The following is a 20,779-nucleotide window of genomic DNA, read 5'->3' as shown; positions in this document are numbered from 1 at the left end:
CAAAACAGTGTGTTGACAAACTTTTGGGTTAGAAAGCCTTGAGCCCAGCAGTTTGAGAATGCCTGCAATGAACTGGGTCTTACCTTTCTGTGTCCCCAGAGCTGGTTCCCCTTCATGCCATGACAGTCATAGAGAGTGACTGGGCTGTTGTGGGAGATTGCATCGAAGCAGAATTTTCGGGTGTGCAGTGGCTCACCAGGTCGAATATCTTCTCTCCATCCAAAAGTAAAGAGCTAACAAAACAACAATAGCAGAAAAGCTACAGTGAGTTTAGAGTCTGGAGAGCATGGGGTGGGGGTGGGGGGAGGTTTTTTTTGCAATGTGGAATTTGTGCTTTGTGATTTACCCTAAAAGAACAACTTCTAGGCATAATAGAGGTGTTGAAAAAGGCATGTAATCATAAAACTCTATAGCTGCAACAGGGCACCTTTGGCCTGGGCTGCCAAAAAATACAAATGAGTTTCCAAATAGGTACCAGAAAAAATAACAGAGGGGTGGCATGGAAAGAAAGAGGGAGGGAAGGATGGAGGGGGAGGGGAGAGAGGGAAGGAGAGAAACTCCTTTTTTTTTTTTTAATTTTAAAAATTTATTCATGAGAGACACAGAGAGGCAGAGACATAGGCAGAGGGAGAAGCAGGCTCCCTGCAGGGAGCCCGTTGTGGGACTCGATCCCAGGACCTGGGGATCACGACCCGAGCTGAAGGCAGACGCTAATGGCTGAACCACCGAGGTGCTCCAGAGAGAAGCTCTTTAATAAAGTTCTTTACATTCTTCTTTTAGATAAAATGTTACTGGATCAAACACTACACAGTTAGCCCAAATAAACAGATTAACTGCAAAAAGACCAGGAGCCCAGTTGAGCTGGATTGATGCTTGCAGTGTGCAAATTTTGATTTAAATGGAAGCTGAGCTTAATGAAGTAAAGAATACGCAAATTAATTTTCTAGGGTTGGTATGAATAAGTCAGCAGGGCGACGTAGAAAGTTTTGGGCTATACCACACTGTAAGAGATACAGTTTACACACGTTACACAAATTCCTCCTTCTCAGATGAAAACACAAGGATATTTATTCTTACTGCATTTATTTTTTTAAAAAGATTTCATTTATTCATGAGAGACACACAGAGAGAGAGGCAGAGACACAGGCAGAGGGAGAAGCAGGCTCCATGCGGGGAGCCCAACGTGGACCCGATCCCAGGACCCCAAGATCATGCCCTGGGCCAAAGCGAGGCTCCAAACTGCTGAGCCCCCCGGGCTGCCCATCTTACTACATTTAATAGACTCTGGTATTCCATCCAATCTTCTCCTCGTTTAGTCTATTCTACCTTATCCATCCCATTCTATTTTTTGAAAAATGCTACTTCTGAGGCACTAACATGGATTTTACAGTATATTAAATTAAGACACAAACCACTTCTGTAAGTGACTTATCACTGAAAAGTGTTGATTTTCTTGAGTTGGAGCTGATCAACCATCTGAGGAGTTCGGTGGGAGAAATCCTCAAGTAAGTGGGGAAAATAGATTAGATGAGCCCTCTGCATCCTTCCAATTCTAAAATTTCAATGAGGTTAGGGGCGCCGGGATAGGCTCCCCACAGGGAGCTGCTTTTTCCCTCTGCCTATGTCTCTGCCTCTCTCTCTGTGTCTCTCATGAACAAATAAATAAAATCTTTAAAAAAATAAATACAATTTCAATGAGGTTATATAATTCTTAGAATAGGACTTAAGGAGGCCTTTGTGAAGCCAAGCTGTGAATTGCAGGATAAAGAGCTGTCAAAGGGGCCCTGTTGATACAAAAGCGAGCTGGATGCTGAGCTGTGGAGAGAGAATACACTTGGCACTGATCACACCCTCAGAACTTTTCAGTTTTTCCATCCTACCTGGGTGAGAAAAATGTAGAGAATCTGGCAAAATGCCAGGAATGGCTAACAAAAAACAGTGAGGTGGTGGGGAGACTGCAGAAAACTTGAAAAAAAAAAACTGGGTTAAATGGTTGGAAGAAAATCAGAAAGAAATTATGTGAATCCAAAGATATGTAAGTGGATTTCCTGGGTAATGGTGAGTGACTATATATTCTGTTTCCCTGGAAGACAGGACAAAATAGAATGTTTTAAATAGAAGGCCAAGGATTTTTAGGTGAGGCATGTGAAATAGATTCATGAAGAGACATTGTGTGGTCTTTTTTTCTTATAGTCCCCCCCCCCCTTTGATTGTGGACTGAGACATTTTTCGATTCATTTAAATCAACAGGCAAGAGAGTGACTTATCAAGGAAAAGTGTTGAGCAGCTAGGTATTTCTGATTTGATCACTCTCTTTAAATCAGAACTCACGACTCCCTTGGCTTCTGAAACACTGTGCTCCTCTGTTACCCTTTTTCATCTTGCTCATGTCCCTTCTGTATCTGTCTCTTCCACATAGGTATGGCTCAGGGCTCTCCCTTGCCTCCTGTCCTTGTACCTCCTCTAGCTGCTATTATGCATGCTCAGTTCAACTCTCTCCAATACTTGGATACCAATAGTTGGTAACTTAGCATATGATATGTCTGACTCCATGCAGGATTTCCCACCTGCCTGTCCCATGGATATCTCAAGTTCAAAACACCCTAGATTCAATTGATTCTGTTTCCTTCTCAGCCTGTTCCTACTCCTTTATTTTGTTTTAGTTGGTGGTCATAGTACTCACTTGCCAATCTGGGAGTCTTTCATCTTTTTTTCTTTTCTTTCTTTTTTTCTTTTCTTTCTTTCTTTCTTTCTTTCTTTCTTTCTTTCTTTCTTTCTTTCTTTCTTTTTTTCTTTCTTTCTTTCTCTTTCTTTCTTTCTTTCTTTCTTTCTTTCTTTCTTTCTTTCTTTTTTTTGTCTTTCATCTTTAACCCCTTTGCCTCCCTCACCCTCCTTATTTAATCGATTAGCAAGTCTTACCATGTTTGTCTCCAAATATTGCTGGAAGTAGTCCCTTCTCTAGCTCCACTACCTTTGCCCTCAGTATTTCTTTTAAAGATTTATTTTTCTAAGAATTTATTTATTTATTTGAGAGGGAGAGAGAGATTGAGAGAGCACAAGACTGCAAAGGCAGGGAGGAGAAGTAGACTCTCCGCTGAGCAAGGAGTTCCACAGAGAGCTCCATCCAGGACCCTGGGGACCCCAAGATCATGACCTGAGCCAAAGGCAGCCTCTTAACCGATTGAGCCGCCTATGTGCCCAGGTTCTGGACTACTGAAATAACTTCCTGATTGGAGTCTTTCCCACCTTCCTTCACAACCGTTTGACTACGTTACCTCTTGTCCTAAAATCTCACAGTGTTTCACATAATGCTTAGAGACCACAGTACAAACACTTTAACATATAAGAATTCCCCATAATCCGGCCTTTGTATTCCCCCCCTAGCTGCATCCCTTTTTCTGTAGTTTAAGTTCCAGCAACAACAAAACATTGGAAAGTTGCTAAGAGAGTAGATCTTAACAGTTCTCAACCACCGGAAAAACAAATTCTGTGACAACGGATGGTTATGTGTGTTAACTAGACTGGCTGCGGTGATCGCTTTGCAGTATGTACAAATATCGAATCATTACCCCATACAACGGAAGCTAATATGTCCTACGCCAATGATATCTCAATTCAAAAATGTGTGCAGTTCCTTGCACTGATCAAGCTGCATTTTCCCTTTTGCGACTCTGATCATGAGAATCCCTGTGGTCAGGAGGCCAACATTCACCACTTCACCCTCGTTTATGCTCATGAGTTCCTTGAGATTCAGTCCAGGCACCTACTCATCCAAGAAGCCTTCCCCTCAAACCCCTTACTCCTTCTCTTCCTTTACCTTATTTCATCATGATTGTCCATCTATGTTTCTTTATCTCTCGCTAGACAGATTCTTAATGGTTGGAATCATATCTTTCTTATCTTTGAATTTCCAGCATCCAGAACAATTCATGATGCATAATAAATATCCATCAAAATTTCTATTTAATAAATGAAAATGTGCACCCCTTCTATTAACAGAAAGGGCTCTGGGATAACTGACAAGATCAATCAATTGGTCTTTTTAATCTTTTAAATGAATTTGTGCTGCTTGTGTCAAATCACAACACTGTCAATGATAATATTATTTTTTGAAACTTCATCTTCAGAGATTCTGGACTTGGTTACCTATTACTGAAGTAGAAACTTCCTGTCCTATAAACCTGTCATTAGCACTGATTAAATCTTAATTTCACTGAAATATCACATTTCCATGGTACTGTAAGCAGCCCAACCCATGCAGGAACTGGTGGTCTTGATTGATTTTTCCATTTCCTTCTGTGCCTCAACTTCCCTTTTTGGCCAGAGCTGAAAGGAACAGTCATCATTACCTAGCCTAGCCCCTCATCATTCAGTTGGGGGAAATCACGTCTGCAGGAGTTAAATGGTTGGTCCCTACCACACTTCAAGTGGTCAGGCTTATGTCTGTCTTTCTTTTTCTTTCTTTCTTTCTTTCTTTCTTTCTTTCTTTCTTTCTTTCTTTCTTTCTCCTTCCTTCCTTCCTTCCTTCCTTCCTTCCTTCCTTCCTTCCTTCCTTCCTTCCTTCCTTCCTTCCTTCCTTCCTTTTGTCTTTCTGTCTTTTTAAAGATTTATTTATTTATTTTGAGAGAGTGTCCAGGGTGGAGGGGAGGGAAAGAGAATGGGAGAAAATCTCATGCAAGGCTTGATCTCATCACACTGAGATCATGACCTGAGTTGAAATCAAGAGTACCATGCTTAACCAACTGAGCCATCCAGGCCCTTTGGCTTATGTATTCTCGCTCTCTCTTTTTTAAAGATTTATTTACTTATTTGAGGGAGAGTGCAAGTGAGCAAGTAGGAGGAGGAGCAGAGGGAGAGAATCTCTAAGCAGAGTTCCCGCTCAGGGGGGAGCCCAATAACACAGGGCTCCATCCCACCACCCTTGAGACCATGACCTGAGCTGAAACCAAGAGTCAGATGCTTAACTGACTGAGCTACCCAGGTGTTCCTGCTTATGTAATCTTTTATAGACAGTCTTTAAAATTTTATTTTTGCTTTTTTTTTTAGATTTTATTTATTTATTCATGAGAGACACGGAAAGAGGCAGAGACATAGGCAGAAGGAGAAGAAGGCTCCCTGTGGGGAGCCTGCTGCAGGACTCTGTCCCAGGACCCTGGGATCATGCCCTGAGCCAAAGGCAGACACTCAACTACTGAGCCACCCAGGTGACCCACTTTTTGCTTTTTTAATTTTTACTTTTCTTATTTTTTATTAAATAGATCAGTTAAGTACAAAAGAATTCCTCTATTAAAGCAAATGTCAACAAATTCTTCTTTTGACAGACTTATTCATCTATTGTCCAAATTCTATCCCAAGGCTCCTTAGGTGACTTTTATTTCTTGTTTCTAGGTTTGTCATTATAGTGAGATAATCATTCTCAGATTTGTAGATTGATTTTTAGCTGGTGGTCTCCACAGTATTTTATGCTGTATCATCATCATTATCATCACCATCATCATGATTATGTGGTGATTACTTTCCTGCATTCCAAGTGACATTTCCAGATAATATCAACTGCTTTATTCTTCTGCACCTACCATTAGCTAAAATTTTTCTCTTATGTCTTTGAAATGCTTTTTTATTGCCATTCATCTTATCCTAATGGCCATGTCAGTCCAATCAGGCACCAAGCCTTTCATTCATTAAGCACACTTTCTCCTGTGCAATTTTGTCAAACCAGAAACAAGCAGACATTATGAATGTATTTTCATCGTTTGCATTCTGTGATGTTATTGTGACATTTATGGTTTGTCTCTCAGCCTTGGGCTGTTCCTTACTGATGGAAGGATTTAGATTTCATTCAGGTTTCCTGTACAATAACTCTTGATTTTTTTTCAACCTCAAATCCTCAGTTGTAGAATAAATTGATGTTCATCTCTCCACTTCTTGTTTTTAAGTGATAATTAAAAAAAAAGATTTATTTATTTATTCATGAAATTCACACATACACACACAGAGGCAGAGACATAGGCAGACGGAGAAGCAGGCTCCTGGCAGGAACCCAATGCAGGGCTTGATCCTGGATCCCGGGATCATGACCTGAGCTGAAGGCAGCTGCCCAACTGCTGAGCCATCCAGGGGTCCCAAGTGATACTTTTAAGTGCAAATCCAGAATGATACATAACTTGTACTTCTTTGCTCTAATGTCAGTGTGGTACATGTGATGTTGCCTGGGTTTATAGTAATATAAATACGCTTACTACCTTGATCTTGCTACCTGATTTGAGAAGATTGAAAATATTTTTCTCTCCTTGGGTAATTATATTTTACTTTCTTATTAGGTGGTTGGTAGGAATCTGAGCCACTGCATGTTCCAGACGGTACCTATCACTGTTCTGAGCTCTGTATCCCAGGATCAGTTCTTTGCCCCATACAATGACTTGCTTTTGTCTCTGCCTGCACATCTCCTTTCCAGGTCTCGCAAAGGGAACATTCAGTCTGCTTCCTCAGTGGGAGGAAGGCCTGGCCTGCTGCAGTGCTGCCTCCCCAGCATGATATGGCCGCAGAGGGCTCTACTTTCTCCCTCCCCCGCCCTCCCCTGGACTTGTAACGGCATTTGGAAGGTATTCTTTCCAGACCATACAGTCCTATTAAGGTCTATTTGCTTTCTCTTTTTTGATCCCTAAAGGAAACTGAAAGCCAGTACACAAAGCTACAGTGATCTCAAACAGCTAAATAGATGGCCCTGGAAAAATGAGTCACACAAATTGCTTCTTTCACAAAAGCCAAATTAGTCATCACTGGTGTTCTGCAACAAAAGGCATTTTCTTATAAAGGTGCTTCTGTAGACTATCCTTTATTTCCCATGTAACTATTTTGTTTATCCCTTTGTGTTTTATTTTTGCCGTTTGTTAAAAAGGATCATTTCAACTCTAATAAGTGCCCGTTGTGTGTTCTTTGAATGCTTTTGAATAAAAAAGAATACCTATAATTTTACTCCTCTGATGCACTTCTTTTTTCACCCAGGCATTTTAATCTGAATGGAGGAGAATGAGTTTTAATTCATATAAATCATTGAGTAATACAGTGAATAAAGCTTACAGCTAATTGCAAAAGCAAATCAGCTTGTAATGTTTTAATCACCAAGTCGATATATGGTGATACATATTTCAAAGATGATTCATTTTTTACCTCCTGTCAACTTTGTTTAATCTCCCTGTAGCTCTGTTTTCAGAACCTAGAGACCAGAAATCTTTCTAAAGAGCTGGATTAACTCGTCTTCTTGGGCTTTGTATAGTTGTCTGCTTGTCTGCTTGTCTGGTGCTGCCCTCTGGTGACTATTTCTTGAATTACATGACAGATTTTAGCAGGTCATCATGAGGCGGGAAAAAGAAACCAAACATTTTTAAAGTGTATGCAATATAGTTGGTTTTATTTATATTGATTTTTTGGCTATCAACTAAAACCTGTGGTCTAGAGCATATTTCACTCTAGAACATTCCAGGGAATAGAACTATGAAACCTGATTCAGGCATTCAGGCAGGCATGCTTCCTAATCAGCTGACTGGCTAGATGTGTTTCCTGGTGGGGCTGCACAGGGGTGGTAGAGAGAAATTTAGCCCAACAGACATAGATTTTCCATATGGCATGCTTCTTTTTATTTTTTCTTTAAAAAATATCCCTTTCCACTCTGGTAGGCCTCTGAAGCCTTCTCTCTTGCTTCCAGGGTGAAATCACAATTGCTTCTTGGAGAGGACAGGCCAGACTATCCCTCACGTCTCTGGTCACACCCCTGTGTGCTCATAGAAGATGGGTGAAGGAGCAGAAAGTCAGCTTTTACTGATACTTTATTCTCATCAGTAAATCCTGGAGCTGCAGAGCCTTCTTTAAAACCCATCTGATAAGTGTCTGCACTCTGAGCAGGATATATTTGAGTGAATGATAAATAGTTTTTGGTTTTGGCGGCTGCCTTGGACCTGGGAGAGATTTCTAATTTGGGTTTAGTATAAAGTGTTCTGGGGGAGGACATGTCAGAAAGCAGAAGGGAAAGTACATTTATTTAGCCCCTACCACACGTGCAGGATGCTGTTATATCATAGACATGGTTTATTCTCATAATCAACCTGTTTGTGAGGTGAATATTCCTGTCACTATTTAGAGGTGGGGGAACCGCAGCTTAGAGAATTTAACTGGGACGCTTGGGTGGCTCAGTCAGTTAACTGACTGCTTTCGGCTCAGGTCATGATCCCAGGGGCCTGGGTTCGAGCCCCGCCCTGGGCTCCCTGCTCAGTGGGGACTTGCTTCTTCCTCTCCTCCTCACTCATGCTATCTTTCTAGTTCTCTCTCTCTAAATAAATAAAATCTTAGAGAGAAAGATTCAACAATTCCACAAGGTCACACAGGTTAAAGTGGCTGAAATCTAGGCCCACAAGGCCCCCAGTCCTTCTGGAACACCATGAGGCTGTGGGTGAGAGTGCAAGGGCCAGATTACTGGCAAGGGGAAGGGCAATGTTGGTTCACTGACCGATCGCATTAATTCTGGACTGTGCTGTGCACTCGATTCACTGCTGCTTTCCTGAATCATGCTGCTCTGCATTGTACTGTAGGTTATAGGTGGGGTGGGAAGGGACAGCGGGGTGAGGACGGGGAGGGGGGTTGCTAACGTGATGTACCTCAGCACACCCGAACAGCTCTTTAAGATCCTAGGCTGGGCACAGTTTGTCTTCACTAGTTTAATATCCAAGCTATAGAAGAGAACTAAAGCCTTACTGGAAATTGCTTGTCTATTGTTTTCGATTTTCATAGGAGAGGGATTATGGGCAATTCTGGGAAACAAAGCACAGGCAATTTATACTATCCTGAACATGGGATGTATCCTTTTGCAGAGGGAGAGAAGAGAGTAGGATAGGGAAGGGGCTTTAACTGTACCTGTAAATTTTATTCTTTTAAAAAATATGGCAATAGCTGCGGATACTTATTAAATCTGTATAGTGAGTGTACCAAGGTGTGCCAGAATATTTTTATAGTTTCCTATTTGATGTTTCATAATTAAAAAATATTTTATTTATTTATTCATGAGAGACACACAGAGAGAAGCAGAGACATAGGCAGAGGGAGAAGCAGGCTTCCCATGGGGAGCCCGATGTGGGACTCGATCCTAGGATCTCAGATCACAACCTGAGCCAAAGGTAGATGCTCAACCACTGAGCTACCCAGGCATCCTTGATTTTTCATAATTAAAAATTAAGACAATAAAGAGGGGCAGACACAATTCTACCCACTATCATTTCTCTTTTGCAAGTGACATGGTGTGAGGAAAATCCCTTATAAAGACCATCAATTTTCAAAGTGGGTCAGGAATTGCAACTTGCTTAATAAACAGAATTGCACTGAAATCCTTTTCAATCGAAGGCAGTAAATGGTTGTAAAGTATCCCATGAAGTCCATGTTGGGGTGTTACTGTCTCAAAGTTGTCCTTTGTGTGTAAGATTACGGACTGCTACAGCAACAAAAGGTGTATGTAAAGTATACTTTTCAACATGTAGCCAGAGGGGAAAATAAGATTAGATAAGGTCACACACACACACAAAACTTACAAAATAACAAAGAGTCTTTCAATAAAACTGTGAAATTTAGTTGGGAGATTACATGGCACTCTATAGGCTTTCTGCGGTTTGATGGTTACCATTCCGGGAATAGAAATGTGAGCCTAGGGTCACAATGCACGTCTCTACCACCCTTTCTGTTATTCAGAGCATGTCTTCATGCATGATCTCAATTGATTGTCACATCTGCTCTGAGACAGACAGAAACGAAGAAGGTAAGTAATTCGCTGGACTACAGAGCTGGTTGGTGGCAGGAGCAGGACCCCACTGTAAGTCCTACACGTCCCACTTAGAGATCTGTCCTCCCCCTGTCCCTCCATGCCTGCCTCAGCCCGGCTTGCTTCTGTCACTTCCCGCGGCCAATGTACCTGTTCATGAGACCATGTCCTTTCGGAACCATCCTTGACACAGATGTCCAGCCTCAGCTCGGTGCCCGTCGCTCCATGCTTGCTGTCCACGCACAGATTTGCTGCCACGTTTCGAATCTGTGGAGAGAAGAAAAAATGAGCCCGGGGCTGGTTTTGATTGCACCCCTAGCTCTTGGCAATCCTGCTAGAAGCAGTAGTTATCTTGTTTTCTTTTTAATCTACTTGAGAAAGAGAGAGAGGGAGAGCAAGAGAGCAAGCGAGAGAGAGAGAGAGAGAGAGAGAGAACAAATGAGCAGGTTCACCCATGAGCAGGGGCAGGGGCAGAGGGAGAGGGAGGGGGTAGAGCAAGTGCACATGTCTGTGCCTAGGGGGGAGGGGAGAGGAGTAGCAGATTCTGCTGAGCAGGGAGCAGGTGCAGGGCTTGATCCCAGGACCCTGAGGTCTGGACTTGGGCCAAAGGCAGATGTTTAACCAACTGAGCCACCCAGGCACCCCTTATTAGTTGTCTTTCTGATTACATGTTTGCTGAATGATGCTTTAAACTTATATGCAACTTGTGGAGCAAAAATCAAGGAATTAAATATAACATGGCCTAGTGGGCAGGTAAGAGGGAAACTGCAGCTGGCCTCAGCAAAGGACTGTGTGATAATGCAATATGGAAAGCAGCCTCAAGTTCATGACTTTCATAAAATGGCGATTTTTTTTTTCTTCAAGAGGTTCTTAACTTGGAATTTGTTATCTTCTTGCACCAGAGCATCTTCTACTATTTCTGCCTTAGCTGGGAGAGAGATCTGATATGGAGCAGCACATGCAAGTAGAGTGGGTGACAGAAGAGAATGACTGAGCACACTGCATGGTTCTGTGCAGGATGTGGTGACATGTCCCAGTTTGCCTGGATGATCCTGATCTACACCTGTTATCATGGTGTAGAATTTCTCCTGGATGATGAACTCAGTGTCACTCTAGAGTATTAACAAAATAAGAATGAAGGTACTATTGGTGCAATGCTACACTGGATGAAGGTTCTCTATGTGAAGTCTGAACTTTGAAAAGTTGCAGAATGAGAAAAAAGTGACCAATAATTCCTTAAAATTATCGTGTTAATACTGATGTAAGGAACTGAGTGGTTAGAGGTAGGCAAAGAGTGGACTATGTGAAGTATCAACAATAGAAATAGCAACAGAGGGATCCCTGGGGGGCTCAGTGGTTTAGCGCCCGCCTTTGGCCCAGGGCACAATCCTGGAGTCCCAGGATCAAGTCCCACATCAGGCTCCCCGCATGGAGCCTGCTTCTCCCTCTGCCTGTGTCTCTGCCTCTCTCTCTCTCTGTGTCTCTCATGAATAAATAAATAAAATCTTTCAAAAAAAAAAAAAAACAGAAATAGCAACAGAAAGAGTCTGGTCATGGAAATGTGTTCCTTTGTGAAGTCTGCCTGGCTGAGGTTTTCACCAATTCTGCTGACATTGGAACCGCACCCCATGATAGAGTTGGATGTTGCTTATGGTTTGTTACTCAGGTGTCAACGTTTCGCTAAGCTCAAATATCTCAATCCTTTTTATGCCTTTATATAGTGTTGGATTATAATAATCCCTTAGGTATTGTTAAGAATGGAAACAAGGACAGGATGTACTCAGGTGATAATTTTAGTCAAGGCCCTTTTGCCAAGAATGAGCATGAGCAGATAAGGAAAGGAGTCTGTCCAGGAGAGAAAGACAGCTGAAGCGGACTGATTCCTACTGGGGCTGAGGCAAGAGGAAGGGAGAAGGTTGTAATGAAATATACTGAAAGGATATATCATGAAAGGAATAAATGATGCTGGAATGGGATTGTTGGGGAGAGAGCACTTTCTTATTTCACTTACTGTAGGAGTAGAGGTTGGTATAGCATCATTTGTGAGGGAACCAAGGTGGTAGATACCAACTTCCCCATTCAGGGAATTTGGCAATAGTAGGGGTTCATCACCCACTGTTGGACTATATATTCAGGGTCTCTGTCCCTTATTTCACAGGGAATTGTGAAATAATGTAGAGCCCAGGGCAGCAGTTCTTAACCTAGTTTGGTCTACAGACCTATCTGAGAATCCAAGGAAAGCTATGGACACTTTTACAAAACCAAACTAACAAATGAAACCATAGGTGGATACTGTGTTCATTTTCCTGGAACCTAAACTCCACATTTGAACCCTGAATTTGGGAAAATGCTTTCTACCCACTCCTTGAAAATTACTTGTATCCTGCCTCCGTGTAGGGTGGGAAATCCCGAAAGCCAGGGAATGGATTTGGCTGCTGTCAAAGTGCACCTGATTCACTCTCACTTCTCTTTTCTCCACCTTCCAGGGAGGTGTGGTACCAGGGAGGAATTTTGGTGCGGAATTTGGGGAGCCAAGCCTAAAATCAGCTTTTTGTAAAATCAATTCCTTGATGTGTGATTGAGTTTCTGTGGTGAAATAGAAACATCTAGAAGGTCAAAAGTTTTTTTGCCACTGACTTGAGCCTGGCACACTCCGTAAAGCCCCCACTTAATCTCCTTATATGAATCCAGTCTGTTGGTTTTCTAAAGCTGCCTCTAACCTGAGAGCTGCCTCTCAGAACTCTGGGCAGGACTCTTTCCATTGCTGGACCATTGAACTCAGAGACACACTTTAGAGAACCAGCATCAGTTTGTGCCAGAGACACCTTCAGGGCACTATTGTTCCCTCTCCTTGAGTCCAGAAGCTCTGAGCCACATTCAGGAAACACAGCAGCTGCTTATGGTTTATGGCCAGTTGGCCACCGAGGGAGAAGTGTGCTCTTCTCCATGGGCTGGCACGGTGCTCCCTCACTGAGGGGTTCTGCTCTCGGGAGAGGAGGATGTCGGGAAGAAAAGAATATATACAAGCCAGGGCTGCCGAATGGCAAATCTGCCAAATCTGCCTGCGGCTACACCCCAAAGCCCATCAGAGAGCCTTGTTTTGGTTTCTCAAATGCTGCGAGCTTGGAGGGCTCTGGCAGGGATGGAGGAGATCATTTTCTAAACTCTCGAATTTTCTAAATTCTCACTCAAATGGCATCTGTGTCGACAATGGGATAAACTGCTTTGGAAGCCAAATTTCAAGTTTCAAGGGTATAATTATCTACATCTGTGTAAATTCCAGCACACGGTTGTGCCAGAGAAGGAAATGTTAGGGAATATAGGATAAGGGAGGCACCTGGATTCATGCCTTTCTCACTACCAGGCCTTTCTCACTTGCTTCTCTCTTCCCTTTCATTTTATCCTCACCTCCTCGGTACAAACTCATGTCCTCTCCTCTCACTCACAAATGCAACTCCAACAAAACCATACAGAGAGCAAACTGTTGGTTATCAGAGGGGAGAGGAGTGTGGGAGTGGGCAGAAGGGGTGAAGGGGAGTGGGAGATCCAGGCCTTCCAGTTTGGGAATGAATAAATCATGGGAATGAAAGGCAGAGCCTAAGGGATATAGTCAATGATACTGTAATAGTGATGTAATGGGACAGGAGCGACACTCATGGCGCACATAGCAGAATATATAAATGTCAAATCACTCTGTTGCATGCCTGAAACTAGTCTAACATTGTGTGTCAACTATATCCCAATAAAAATAAAATAAAATGAATAAACAGGTGAATAAAATTCCAATAGAAGAGATTGTTTATTCGTTTGAATAAAGTTAAAAAATAGAGATAAGAAACTTTATAAATGATTCATGCCTTTTCAACAGGGGCTCTGTATCTGGCTGTAAGTAAAGCAGTTCACACATGCACACACCCAAATCTAGGACACAGAACACTGACTAAATCTATGACAGGATAGATACGATTCATGCTTTATTCTTTTGATGTCCAGCTCCAGGGCTTGGCATCATTAAAATTGTGTCAAGAAATCCTGAGAGACACCGAACAGGATTAGAAAGGTAGGTAGTGCTTGACTAGGAGTGGGTGGGAAGCTGGAGAAATATAGAGGAAAAGAAAATCATTATGTATGACAGGATTACAGAGATAATCTTCTTTTGGGGAAGGCTTAGGAAAAGGTCTAGCAGAGAGTAGAGAATGTCTCAGATTGCAAGAGAAGTCAGTCTCAGCATGAACCTTTTTTTTTGCCCCCTCCCCAACATAGGAAGTTTTTAAAAAGAGGTCCTAGAGAAGGGAAGTGAGGTATAAATGTCAGGGTGGCTAGTAAGTATAGGATTGGTTATTCTGTTGGTTGTTAGAGACTAGCTTCAGTTTAACAAATTAAGAGACATGGTTTGATAATTCTCTCCTTATCAGGGTCTTTTAAATAAGATTTATGATTCACTCAATAAATTTGGCGCTATAACACACACTGGGTACACAGTGAAAAATAATAAATAATCACTTCTGGGGGCTGGGGTAGGTGAAATAAGCAAAGAGGGTCAAAAGGTACAAACTTCCAGTTATAAAATAAATAAATCCTGGGAATGTAATGCACAGCATGCTGATTATAGTTAATAATACTGTGTTGTATATTTGAAAGTTGCTAAGAGAAAACATCATTGTGTTGTACATATGAAATTAATATAATGTTTTATGTCAATTATATCTCAATACAAATATTTGATAAAAATACATTTGAATTTAACAACAACAACAATAACAACAAAATTGGTCCCCTCCTTTATGTAGTTTGAGGTCTAGTGAGGACATTAGAGAGCACATGAGTGGAAGAAAAAGGCTTGAGATTCCCAATATTTCTGGCTGTGAATTTTTAACATGATGAAAGGAATCAAGACACTTCTCTTTCATGGACAGTGGTTGGTTTTAGGATGCAGTTTTGTGTGTTGAGCTAGAAAGAAAAAAGATGGTAGGGTGGTATGGAGAAAGAACTGAATGGAGACCAAGCAGGTCTGGGTTCTCCTCACCAGTACAAAAACAGGTTCCCCCTAACCTTAGCCACGTATTCCTTTTAAAAGCTTATCCATCCATTTATAAAAAGTCTACTTATAAAGAGTGCTTCTGAATGAAAGGTGCTTTGAGAAGTACTGATGGAGATCCCAGGACAAAAGAAAAACAGTTCCTGCTCCCAAGGAGCTTACAACCTTAGCCGGGAGATGGCACTTGGAAGGCATTTTGTTAGATTACTAAATGCTGAGTGAGGATTGAAGAGGAAATGATCAATTCTGAGCAAGACAGCTTGGGGCACTTAGAACTGATGACATTGGAAGGGGCTCTAGAGGACAAGTGGAATTGAATCTTCTGAGTGAAATGACAGAAGGACACTCTAGCCTTAGGGATCAGAAATGAACACATACATGGAGGCGTGACAGTGCAAGGGAATGGCGCATAGTCATGACTCAGCATGAGTTTTGTAAAATGAGGACAATCAACCTTCTGAGGTTGGTTGAGAAGATTGAATTGATACATGCCAAGTGCTTAGCATGGTGTTAGTACGCTGCAAGAGGTCAGTAGATGTTAGCTACTATTTATTTGCTTATTTACTTTCTCAGCTGTATCAACTATGATGGTAAGTGTGGTGATGTCACAGTCAGATCCTATTTCTATTACACTGTGAGATGCCCCACAGGCACTTCAAATACAAAGAGACTACAACTGAACAAGCTGTGGCCCATCACTCCAGACCTATTCTTTACTCCTGATCACCTGTTAATCTTGATGTTATAAGCAGATATCCAAGATCTCAGTCTGGCAACTTGGGTGTCACCTTAGACATCTCACCCTCATCCCCAATTAGCTGTCTGTTGATTCTGGCTCTTAATACTGAATGCTCTTCTCCTTTCTTCTCCTTTCCAGTCTCCCAAGCCTTCAACATCAATTCATGGGCTTTTAAAAAAAATTGTGGTAAAATATACATAGTATGAAGTTTGCCATTTTCACGTGTAAAATTCAATGGCATTAGTACACACAAAATTCTGTTTAACCGTCACCACTATATTCAAGACTGTTTTCATCTCTCAAAATAGCAACTCGGTAGCCATTAAACAATAATTTCCCCACTTATCCCACCTCTGGTTGACTCTATTCTACTGATTCTATGAATTTGTCTATTTTACTTTTTTTAAAGACTTATTTATTTATTTATTTATTTATTTATTTATTTATTTATTTATTTTAAAGACTTATTTATTATTTGAGAGAGAGAAAGAGTCAAGGAGAGGGGCTTGAGGGAGAGGGAGAGGGAGAGGGAGAGAGAGAATCTCAAGCAGACTCCGTGTTGACCATGGAGCTGGATGTGGGGCTCAATCTCAGGACCTGAGATCATGATCTGACTTGAAATCAAGAGTCAGATGCTTAACTGGCTGAACCACCCAGGTACTTCTGAATTTCCTTTTTTAGATGCCTCAGATAAGTGGAACCATACCATGTTTGTTCTTTTGCATCATGCTTATTTCACTTAGTATAATATTTCCAAGGTTTATCCACATTACAACTTATATTAGAGCTTTGTTTCTTTTCAAGGCTGAATGATACTGCATTGCATGTAATATACATATTAATATACATACACAGCACATTTTATTTCTTTTCATCCATTTATAGACACTGGGGTTGTTTCTACCTTTTGGCTATCATAAAAAATGATGCTGTGACCATTGGCATACATATATCTGTTTGCTTACTCATTTTCAGTTCTTTTGGGTATATGCCGATAATTCTATATTTATCTTTTTGAGAAACCACCATACTGTTTTCCATAGTGGCTGCACCATTTTACATTCCTACCAGCAGTGTACAATGGTTCCAGTTTCTTCATATCCTTGCTAATGCTTGTTGTTTTCTCTTTTTGATAATAACCATCATAGTGAGAGCAAAGTGGTATCTCATTAGTTTTGATTTCTTTTCCCTAATGACTAATGATATGGAATGCCCTTTTATGCATTTATCAGGCTTTATGTGTCTTTTACAGAGACATTTACAGAGAAATGTCTATTTAGTCCTATTCCTTTTTTGAATTGGGGTTTGTTTTTTTGTTGTTGAATCATAGGAATTTAAAAAAACATTCTGGATATTAATCTCTTATGAGATACATGGTTTGCAAATGTTTTCTCCTATTTTGTGGAGTTGCCTTTTGCTCTGTTTATAGTATCTTTTGATGCACAAATGTTTTTATTTTTAATCAAATACAATTTATCTATTTTTATTTTTGTTGCCTCTTTTTGGTGTCATATTTAAGAAACCATTGCCAAGTCCAATGCCATGAAGATTTCCTCTTAAATTTTATCCTAAGAATTTTGTGCCCTTGTGTTTAGGTCTCATCCACTTTGAGTTAAAATTTGCATATGATATAAGATAAAGTTCCATCCTCATTCTTTTGAAAGTGGATATATTATTTTGCTAGGGCTGCCATAACAAAGTCCTATAAACTAGGTGGCTTAAACAACAGAAATGTGTTGTATCACAGCTCTAGGGGCTAGAATTCTGAGATCAAAGCATTGGCGGGGTCAATTCTTTCTGAGGGCTCTGAGGCAGAATATATTCCATGCCTCTTTCCTAGCTTCCAGTTTGACACTTTTTGGCTTGTATATGCATCACTCGGATTTCTATCTTTATGTTTACATGGCATTCATCTATGCATGCCTATGTCTAAGTTTTCCATTTTTATAAGGACACCAGTCACATTGGATTAGAGGTTTACTCTCCTCCAATATGACCTCATCTTCACTAGTTACAACTGCAACAACCCTCTTTCCAAATAAGGTTACATTCTGAGGTACTGGGGATTAGGATTTCAATATACGAATTTTGGGGGACATGACCCACTAACAGTGGGTATCCAGTCTTCCCAGCATACTTTGTCCTTTCTGCATTGAATGATCTTGTCAAAAAAATAATTGACCATGTAAGTGAGGGTTTATTTTTTGGGTTCTCTATTTTATTCCACTGGTTGATGTATCTGTCCTTAGCCATTACTACACTCCCTTTCCAGCTTTATTGAAATTTAATTATTATATTAATATGTATTGTTTTAATATATATCAGTAATATATATTAATATATCAGTAATATCTCAATATATAAGATATATAAATTTAAAGTGTATAACATGATTTGATACACACATATATATATGTGAAATGATTACTGTAATAAGGTTAGTTAACACCTCTTTCCCTTACTAAATTACCTTTTTTTGTTGGGAGGGTTGATAACAGTTAAGATTTACTCTCTTGGGACACCTGGGTGGCTCAGCGGTTCAGTGTCTGCCTTTGGCTCAGGCTGTGAGTCCGGGATCTGGGATTGAGTCCCACATCGGGCTCCCTGCTTGGAGCCTGCTTCTCCCTCTGCCTGTGTCTCTGCCTCTCTCTCTCTCTGTGTCTCTCATGAATGAATAAATAAATCTTTAAAAAAAAGATTTACTCTCTTAACTTTCAAGATATAATACAGTATTATTAATTATAGCCACTGTACTATGTATTAGATCCCTAGAAATTATTCAATTTATAGCTGAAGTTTGTGCCTTTTGATCAACATTTCCTATTTCTTCTGTACCTCTCTATTCTATTCTCTATGAGTTAAATTTTTTTAGATTTTATACAATAGTGAGAGCATACAATATTTGTCTTTCTCTGTCTGACTTATTTCATTTAGCATAATGTTCCAAGGTTCATCTGTATTATCAAAAAAGGCAAGGTTTTCTTATTTTTTATGGCCAAATAATAATCCATTTTATACACACACACACACACACACACACACACACACACATATCTTATTTTCTTTATTCTTTCTTCCATTAATGGGCATTTAGGTTGTTTCTGTGTCTTGGCTATTGTGAATAATACTGCAATGGACATTTCCTTTGGATATATACCAGAAGTGGGATTGCTGGATCACAAGAATACTTCAATTTTTTGATTACTGTAGCCTTGTGTTAAGTTTTGAAATTAGGAAATGTGGGTCCTACAACTTTGTTCTTCTTTTTCAGTGTTGTTTGGCTATTTGAGGTACTTTCAGATTCCATGAATTTTAGAATAAGTTTTTCTGTTGTTGCAAAAAACACCATTGGGATTTTGATAGAGATTACAATGCACCCATAGATTTCTTTGAGAAGTATTGACATAGTATTTTTGGGTAGTATTAGCAATATTGTTTTCTATTCCATGAACATGGAATGCCTTTCCATTAATCATGATGTTTTAAGATTTTCTTCAACAATGTATTATAGTTCTCTCTCTTTTTAAAAAAGATTTTATTTATTTATTCATGAGAGACACACAGAGAGAGGGAGAAACATAAGCAGAGGGAGAAGCAGACTCCCTGCGGGGAGCCCAAGGCAGGACTCCATCCCATGACCCCGGGATCACACCCTGAGCTGAAGACAAATGCTCAACCACTGAACTACCAAGGCATCCCTGTTTTATAGTTTTCAGTGTACAAATCATTTCCCTCATCAGTTAGATTTACTCTTACATTAATTTCTTAGAGAGAATTATAATGTATGTAAGAGCACAGATTGTGAAATTAGACTGCTCAAGTTTAGATTTTGATTTCCACATTTACCAACTGTGTGATTTTAGCCAAGTTACTTAACTTCCTTTTGTCTTAGTTTCCTCTTCTGAAAAATGAAGGCAATAACAATACTTACCTGGTAAATCTGATGTGAGGATTAAATGAGATTATACATATAAGGTGTTTACATTACTGTCTGGCCCATATTAAGTGCTCAATAAATGCTAAGCTTTATAGTATTACTGGTAGTAGTAGTACTGAAATGCAGTGAGCAATGAGACTGGGGAGGTAGAATTGTGAAGGGCCTTGAATATAAAAATAAGGAATGTGGACCTTGTTCTGTTGGCAAAGAGAATTATTAGATCTTACTGAGAAGGAAAGCTTGTTTTAGACAGTAAATTCTACTGTTAGTGGAAAAGACAGATGGAGAGTTATGCAATTATCAACATGGGTACTAGTTCTAATTGATGAGAATTTGTACTATGCGGTGATAGTGATAGGCTATATATGTATGTATTAAAAAAAAGAGATATATTCCAGACACATTGTTCAGATAGTATTTACAGGTCTTGACAACTGTATGTGGATAATGAAGAAGATATGCTGAGTTTGAAGTATCTTTGTGGTATCTATATATAGATATTCAGAAATCTGAACTTTAGAAGAGAGATCAAGGTAAGAAATACAAGTTTAGAAATGATCTACTGTGCCAATTACTAATATATTCTCTCCCAACTCCAAATCCATCCCTCTTTGTCTTGCTTTGTGATACACAAGATGGACCCTGTGGACATTTTTCCTTGTCAGCAGCTACTGTTTTAGGCTTTACCCATAGAAGGTGCTGGAGAGACACTAATGGGCAGAGCAAGAAGAGGGCTCACTCCTTCCATTGTGTGTGTCCATGTCATAGTCAATTGGCAGGTAGAGTAGGGTGGTAGAAAGTAGCCAACCTCACTTGAGTGGCCCTCATAGATTAGTAGTGGCTGCTGCGCCCTGCAAGTTTCTTCACCACCGCCAAGCTGCATGCTTATTATAGCAGGCAAATGGTATCAAATGAAACTGAATCTCAACCTTGGTGGGGGAAGAAGGGTAGTGCTCTTCTACGTTTCTAAGTTCATGTCTTGCTCACATCCCCTCAATCCTGAAGGTAGCTACTGCTTTATGAGGTTGCTGCTTCTATACACTTTAGAGTCCATTTTACCCCTTTTACTAGTTCGTGATTTTCTTTGTATTAAAATTTCCTTGTTGAAATTACTGGTATCATTTCTGGGTCCTGACTGCATCCTGACTGATGCAGTAACATGTGAGTAATAATTGAAGTCATACAAGGACATTGTAGCATGTAAGCAAAGCATATGAAGAAGACTGAGGATAGGATTCTGGGGAATGCTTTCTTTGGGAAGGG

At 40.3% G+C, this 20,779-nt stretch overlaps 1 protein-coding gene across 1 annotated transcript in view; it reads right to left on the bottom strand.

Annotated features, from left to right (window-relative positions):
• The window catches only part of GALNTL6 (polypeptide N-acetylgalactosaminyltransferase like 6), a 1,162,298-nt gene that overhangs the window by 17,506 nt on the left and 1,124,013 nt on the right, over positions 1-20,779 (bottom strand). Inside the window, exons 11-12 of the mRNA XM_077868561.1 lie at positions 9,953-10,069; positions 84-233 (exon numbers count right to left, since the gene is read on the bottom strand). Of these exons, the coding sequence (XP_077724687.1) occupies positions 84-233; positions 9,953-10,069 (267 nt within the window). The remainder of the gene's footprint in view (positions 1-83; positions 234-9,952; positions 10,070-20,779) is intronic.

Source organism: Canis aureus, chromosome 24, assembly GCF_053574225.1.
Source record: "Canis aureus isolate CA01 chromosome 24, VMU_Caureus_v.1.0, whole genome shotgun sequence".
Taxonomy (NCBI): Eukaryota; Metazoa; Chordata; class Mammalia; order Carnivora; family Canidae; genus Canis; species Canis aureus.
This window is presented reverse-complemented; position numbering and strand designations above follow the sequence as displayed.